Here is a 7,978-nt window from a genome sequence, read left to right as displayed (position 1 = left end):
CATTGTAAAAATACAATAGTTTGAAGCTACACTTATCGAATGTACGACTCTTTACTTGTACTGGGAATACCTTAACAATATTCTCCTTATTGTAAGAAGTCCTTTGTCTTAAATAGATAAGACATTTTTAAAGGATTAATCACAAGAGTCGTCTTTACAATATCATAAAGAGGTAAAATTGTGTGCCGATCCCCAAAACTACAATTCGAATTTCAAAATGTTTCAGTTTAGTTCCAATTTTAAAAATTACTTGACCTACTAGTCAGCTATTATTCCCGAGAGACTCAGTTGCGTATAGGTCACTAGTTGTTCATTTAACACATAAGTGTCTCCACAAAGCATTATAATGTCCAAAGTATTACACATACATTTTGTAGTACAAAAAACCTCTGAAAAGCTGAAAACTTCCTGTATATAAAATGATGGAGCACTTCTTGGAGTTTTCCCTACAATATATATTTATAAGGGTGGTGGGCGGGTCGACCTTTGACCCGCCTCACCGCCCTTTCAACCTCATTCCTTATTAAAACTCCAACAGTATGCCTCAAGATACCTAGCATTTGTATTTAGGAAGTAAAATAATAATTAACATGGCCTTGAGGTACCAAGTAGCGACGGCAACCAATCTTCCCCAAATTATGTTTCTATTTATCTATACCAAGATTTATAATAATCAGTTTAACTGTTTTGGTAACCGTACATACCTACTAGATTAGAATCTGTAGAGAATTATTTCCTAGGGATATCTTTAAATAATCAATCAGGCTGAAAATTTTACTTAATGTGATGAATTTGGATACAGTAGTAGAAGAGATTGAGTAAAGTGATGTCTACAAAATATTGGTTATTTAAGTAGCTTCCGTTCAAAGATTACCGATACACGAAAATTATACATTTTATCGTAACGAAAAAATGTAAAAAAATACAGTATGAGTAATTATAAACTCATTAAAAGTACTTATTTTGTTTATCATAGGAATTTAATACACGTTTATGACACTTAGTTATCTCTACTGTTACGCCAACAAAATAAAACATTTTGTCCAAAAAACATTGTAATGTTAACCTGACAATAAAAAGTTTTAAAAGCATAAAAAGAAATACATTCCGTTAGACAATAGTACTAAAAAAAGCAAAATTCACTGACATTGACGGACGTGATGCGCACGCGACGAGCGCTTGACGAGTGCGCAGGAGTGGCGCTGTACGCCCCGCCCACTGACGCCCCGTGATCTAGATCGATCTAGATCACTGCGGATCGATCATTATTATAGATCACGCGAGTTTAATTGCTCACTTGCATAACTTTGTACAAAAGTCTTCTATTTAAATGAATTTCCAAATTTAAATATTCCTATTCCAGTTTAACGAATCTGTGGTATGTATAATATGAAGTTACAAGCTCTAAGTTTTATATTTTAGAAAAATATTTAACTAGAAGTACACAATACTTTACCCTAGTCTTATCTATGTAAAAATATTCAGCGTAGTAATTCACGTTGCGAGGCGAATGCAAAAACTAGTTGAGTGAAACATCTGTCTGAAGGCTGAAGGAACTAGGTATAATAGGGAGCTATAGGTACTCCCGCAGAAATATGGACGTCGGAAAGTTGATACAAAGTAGGATTTTCATGTACGGTCTGCATATAAACCTATTCAACATGATCATTTTTCTATTCGATTTCGTCGTAATAGCTACCCCAGTTTCTTGGTCTTAAAAGTTATAGATATCAGATATCTATTATTAGATATTTATAACGTTCAGTATGTATTTCAATACAAGATACGACGAATAGACAACTAGAATAGAATTGATAGAAATACATTATAGATTTAAATAATAAAAAAAATATTCTCTAAGTAATACTTTTAAAAAAATTTAGCAATAAATAAATATTGAGAAAATATAAAAAAATCCTGTACATGACAAAACATGTAAATGTTGTCTAAAAGCCTAGTGCTTTGTGTTGGTGCGTAGAAGTAAAAGAACACTATCCTTTTAATGTCTAAATAAAGGTAAATATTAAAATGTTCCTTTGTATTTCCGACCGTACCGGCTGAAAGATTTTCCCCCCGAGTGGGGGTTCGGAGGTGGCGGGGCCTTCGCTCTGCCCCCGGGCCACCGGGCCAATGGCGGAGCGGCGCGGCCTGCACCGTGCCACGACCCGACTCAGTCGCGACTCAGCCGCGACCCTTGACACACGTTTGACGCGCGCGGCCGCGTCCTACCCGTCGCCCGCTACCGGCATCATCACGCACGGAGCGCTAGTATACGGCGGGGTCGGTGGCCCGGGCCTTTGCCCTCCGAGAGCCTCCGACCACCCGCCTCTCGAACTCGGTTTCCGCGGCAGCTGGCGCGATGATGAACTGCTGCCCTCGACGCCCGCCAGCCAGGCTGCGTCGACGCAGAGCGGCTCCTCTGTCACGGATAAAGGCCAAAACGTGGAGTGCGTCGTTTGCGGAGACAAGTCGTCGGGAAAGCACTATGGCCAGTTCACTTGTGAGGGTATGTAGGCAGTGAGTGATGTGTTAAAGTGCTGTGACGTGACGTGCTTTTAACCTGTCGGTAACGCTTTGAACTTTGACCCCAAATTCGCGCAGTCATACTAAGTTTAAGGTTTTTCATTGTCTAGGTTTTTGGTAATTTCTGTAAGATATAGAGGCGTTGCATTAATCGGAATAAAATTTAACCTTTAAACAACCACGCGAAATAATCTACTAGTTGTAACTTCAAAAAAAGTAATATGTAAATAGCACCATGTCTTATGAGAGTGATAACTCAAATAGACCTCGCGGCTAAATCAATAAATATGATTTACGTACAATTATAAAATAATCGCGGTATATGATTGGACCTTAAAATTGACGTGCGCATTGACAGTGATTAACAATGAAATGTTTTTTCATTTCTTTATGTAAATATAAGTTTTTTTATTCGATTATGTACTTCCTAATTTTAGTTCCTGTTTGCATAATTATATTTATGATATTTCCGTATTCTACTACATCAAATAGAATAAAACAAGATTATAAATTACAAAATAATTAACGCCCAACTCACAAATACCAATTAATTAGGGGCTAATTAAAAACAAAGTTTTCAAAGACTGCTGTTTAAGATAAGGGGCGCTTAACTTTTATGCAAATCAGTCAATTGAGGAATTTGTTGATAAATCAAGAATTTATCCTATTTTACATATAAATTATTAGCTTATACCACCATGTCTAATGTACCGTAAATCAAGATTTGCAAATATATTTTAAGTGTTAGAAATCGTGGTGATAGATTGTTTTCTCTGTGATTTATGTGTATATAATTTATTATAATAATGGGGAGCTTTCAGTGGCAATTTATACTCTATATACGCGGCTTCTAGAATACACCCTTTTCAAAAACCTGTAAGTTACTCAGAAATAATTATTGTCTATGCTTGGACTTTGACATTACTTACCTTTAATTGCGAATTCAATTAAGTGTAAGCGCGTAAATTCGCCATTTATTTAACGTGGGTAAATAACTGTCGTCCATTTAAATAAATAAATATTTTATTGTGATGAAAAACCAGTCTCAATTTATTAAATATTAAAGGACAATTTTTGTTGCTGGTATGCTAATTTTAAGCATGGCTTCTATATTAAGTCTATGAGATTTATGAGATATTGATAAGCTTTCAAAGCATGCACCCATTTAATACATATCTCAAATAAGAATATACCTTATATTATTTTAAAAAAATCTAATCGAATTTATTTTCCAACATGACTCGAGCTTTCACAATCAATTATTTCTGGAAAGTATGAATATCTAAATTTCTCATGACATTTTGTTCTATTAAGTATCGCTAAAATAATTCCTTCCTGCTGTTTGTTTTATGTTCCTTAATACGTGATTAATAACAATAATTTTTAATACACAGAAGGAGGACGTAATTTCTCAAAATTTATTTGTAATAATAACGAGCGTGTATGTTATTTGGCGTATAGGGATTATTTTTTTATACACGCGAATGTTGTGTTACAAATATAAATCTTCTATAACTTTAAGTCATATAAGGGTATAAATTAAATTGACCTAAATACTCAGAATAAAAGCCTTTTAACGGCAAATGCACAAAATTACAGTAATACTAACTAATAACTGTCACGCGAGGTACATTTTAATAATAGTGTTGCCAACTTATTATTCAAGGTATAAAATCTCTCAATATCTTATGTATGGCCAATCTTTATAATGTCCATTTCATTGTGTATCTTTATTAGTTACGTACTAGAATATTTTCTTGTTTGTTGTTACATACATACATACATATGACTCTTTAATTTTATTTAATAGGTTTTCGTTTAAAAGTTAATTTTGGTTGTTGCGCAAATAACTATAGAAAATAAAACTACAAAGACGCGCAAAACTGATAACAGATCATTGATCAGTTGACATCAATTTACATTCACTCTTTTGATTTATAATCTACTCTCATGTGTAATCGAATACCGGTAGTGAATGTTTGCAATCCCAATTAACTGATCAGAAATATACATAGAAATTGCCTGATTCATTAGGAGACAAAGGACTATTGAGATTGCCCGTTAGAATGATGCAGGTAATCACCGGTTAGGTTTCAAACATAATTATCTAAGTGACTGAGATAGCCTTACAGATAAAAAATTGAATGAATCTTGGGAACCTCTTTCACTCGCCACTAACTATTATGTACATCTAATGACAGTTGCTTATAACTATACATCTTATTATAGATATTCATATTTTTAATGACAGGATATGCCTTAGTTTACTCTGTAGTGCCATCTATTACTATACGCTTTTGAAAATAGAAGGAATTAAGAAAAAAATATTTATTGAAACTTTTCCCGCTTTTTCCGTCATCCTTTCTGCGTTAAGCTGCGTGTTAGACATTTGTATTATTTTAAAAGTACAATGTTGTTATATAGGTATTGTAATTATTTCAATAAGGATAGTTTTCTATTGAATAATCACGAGGGGCTCTCTAAATTAAGCTTTCTTCGTTTTCAGTTAAGATAACATTACTTATAAGATATCATAAGTGCCTCATATGTTTCATAATTACATTTAAAAGTAGAATTAACCTCATATGCACGAGATAATTCGCTTATTATAGTGCATCGGGCCCAAAGACCAGCCTTGACCCGTACTGAACTCCATGACCCTATCGACTTAAAAAGTTACAAATATGCTTTTGTGTTCATCTGCTTAAATTTTCTCGTAAACACAGTTGGATGGCTAATTTAACTCTTGAAAAGCTGTCTCAATATCCTTTTGTCAATTTTTCTCCTTGCTTTAGTCCATTTGAAATAACGTACTATTTTAAGATTTTAAGTTAAGATTTTTACATTAACTAAGATTTTTTTCTAGTTTTTAATAGCCAATTAAGTTATTTATAAATAAAATTATTTTTCCAATAGAATTATTCGGTGAGCATTGAAATTTAATTTTCGATCGTATTTTTCTCAATAAATATAAATGTCAACACTATTTTATAGGTTGTAAAACCCAAACAATATGATTATAATTTTAATATTTAATTCGACTGAATCGACTATAAAACATAATGTTTGAGTTGGGCCATGTTGCGTATCTTCTCCAACCATGTCTGGAGACTCGGTTTATCGGTGAAAAAGGTGTAAAATGTTCCTAGAATACAAAAAAAATCATTCTGAAGACGGAGAACAATGTGGCAAAGAAGTAGGAAGTATGCCACCTCATGTAAAATCTTATTTGAATCAGGTATTAGAAAATATGAATAATAGGTACTTTCCTGTAAATAAGTTAGCGCTGAAGCCGCTTCAAGCTATTGCCACGTCCAGCGCTGATTTTTGTTTAATTTAAACCATTTTAATGACCGTATGAACCAGCTCTATTTGTTGTAACTGACGTACCAAAAACAACATATCATAACATTATGTTGGAATGTGTGGAATTCCCACTTTCACAGATAAGAAAACAATTTGGCATTAGCAATATCGTTTTTAAATTTCGTAACACAAAACCAGACGCCTCTTTATCTAAAATGGCGGCAAGTTCTTAAGCTGGCGAATAAAATCGTTTGTATTAATAATTTAGAGTGAATTTTACATTCTTATCACGCATGGCACCGTACGGGTCGTGAACTTCGCTATCTTTTCAGTAATATCGGAACACATTTGATATTTTTGAATAAATTTGTTAGATTCGGTCAATTTAATTCCATTGTAATTTATTATTGGAAAGTTTATTGTAATTTGAATAATGCGTAGTTTAAGTGGTTTTGGTACACACGAGACAAGTATTAGTTTCTTATACTAGGTATATGATGTGTTATCTTTTAGAAAATTCCGTTCCTAATTTTACAATAAATTCAAAATTCACCTTATAAAGGGCGACCATTAGTGCTGGCCGTAAATTGCTATTTTGATGTCGACAAATCCACTTTATTAACAGGTGGACCTCCCGCTGTTAAACTTGGAACCTTGTCAATGTAAATGCCTATGAATCATTACGAGAAATGCCCTATTACCTTTATGGTGTTGCTTCGACAAAGTTCTTTAAGCGCGCTCCTTTTGACTTAAATGCTCGCGTCCGTGAGCGACATTACATATTTGACACCTAAGTTTAGTGATGTATTATATCGATATTTTTTAAGTTGAAAATCACATTTTATAATCAACTGAGGTAGAAAATATTAAAAATGTATGTCATCAAGTTCCAGCTAAGATATTAATTAACATACTATAGATTTTTTTATGTGTGGTATTGCCTAACGAACTTTCTATATGTTCTATAACTTGATCTGTATCAGTGTTCTAAATTGCTGTTCCACCACGTTTACATGTTATAAAACATTTTAAATTATGCAAGATAAGGATCAAAAATTAAGCGAAACATTTCCAATGTTCTATATGTTATGTGACATGTATGTTATACTCACATAATACATAGAATTTGAAATGTAAAACAAAGTTTTTTGAATGCGTCCATTTAAGACAATGGTGGTAAATACAATACAATATGAATACTTTTACTAACAAAATCCAAATTTACGACCGAAGCGAAAATCGAAAACTATAAAAATTTCACACTATCGATACTCAGCACAACACTATAACCGGTCACTTTATGGTATGTTTTGTCCCGCAATACCGTGGCAGTTAACCCTATCTTTACGAGCGACTCTAAACATAAGTGTCTTCCTCGACTTATTTATTTTTATCTCATTTGACTTTTTAAATTGAATCCACTATCGGCCCGTGTGTGGCGCTCTCTCCGGCCACTAAACCTGTCAATAAACTTAAATTGTATGAATTAGTGACTTCTTTTAATGAAATCGATACTTTTATATGTTATTTATGTACAACACTAGGTTTCTAACATATAGTTTTGTCACATAGTTGGGGCATCTGAAAATATTGCTTATTCGTTGTAGTTTCGATTAAATGAGATTACGGTAATGCAATTTTCGTATGAAATTCTTAGTAATCTTTTTATTAATATATATTAAATCAGGCACATGTCTGTGGGATTTTTTATTTAAGTGAATCTTCTTTATCGGCGTTGGAAACAAATTACCGGGTTTTTTCGGTTACGCGTCACATTTTTCCGTTACACGTTTTGTCCCTACCACGATTGATTCGAAGCTATTAATAACAAAAATATATAATAACGATAACAATGATAGTAACAATTCTCTTACAATTAATGAAATTCTGTAATAATTTTGTAGTAATAAGGAAAAATGAAAAAAAAATGTGTATTCTTGTCTATGATAATAAAAGCCTTTTTGTTAAACTTTATCTTATTTAACTTTATTTAACCAATTTCTGTAAAGTTGCATATAGTAGATCATTTAAAAAAATAAATAAATAAATAAGGTCATAAAGCAGTTTCACTTCTTACGTGTGTACACTAGTGCACTCACACATTTTTTTTCTGTTGGCTGTGCACCAATTGACTGTCCATGCACATTTA

At 33.0% G+C, this 7,978-nt stretch overlaps 1 protein-coding gene across 2 annotated transcripts in view; it reads left to right on the top strand.

Annotated features, from left to right (window-relative positions):
- The first annotated feature begins 2,075 nt into the window (after nt 1-2,075).
- Nucleotides 2,076-7,978, top strand: part of LOC123707231 (steroid receptor seven-up, isoforms B/C) — a 60,859-nt gene continuing 54,956 nt past the window's right edge. The window contains exon 1 of one of the 2 annotated variants that reach the window (XM_045657108.1): nt 2,076-2,506. In XM_045657108.1, coding sequence (XP_045513064.1) covers nt 2,131-2,506 — 376 coding nt within the window. In that variant the 5' untranslated portion in view covers nt 2,076-2,130. Of the gene's footprint in view, nt 2,507-2,543; nt 2,563-7,978 lie in introns of those variants that run through there. The other variant, XM_045657109.1, reaches the window with a different exon arrangement.

This window comes from Pieris brassicae, chromosome 3 (assembly GCF_905147105.1).
Source record: "Pieris brassicae chromosome 3, ilPieBrab1.1, whole genome shotgun sequence".
Classification (NCBI taxonomy): Eukaryota; Metazoa; Arthropoda; class Insecta; order Lepidoptera; family Pieridae; genus Pieris; species Pieris brassicae.
Note: the sequence above shows the minus strand (reverse complement) of the source record. Positions and strands in the feature narration are given on the sequence as shown.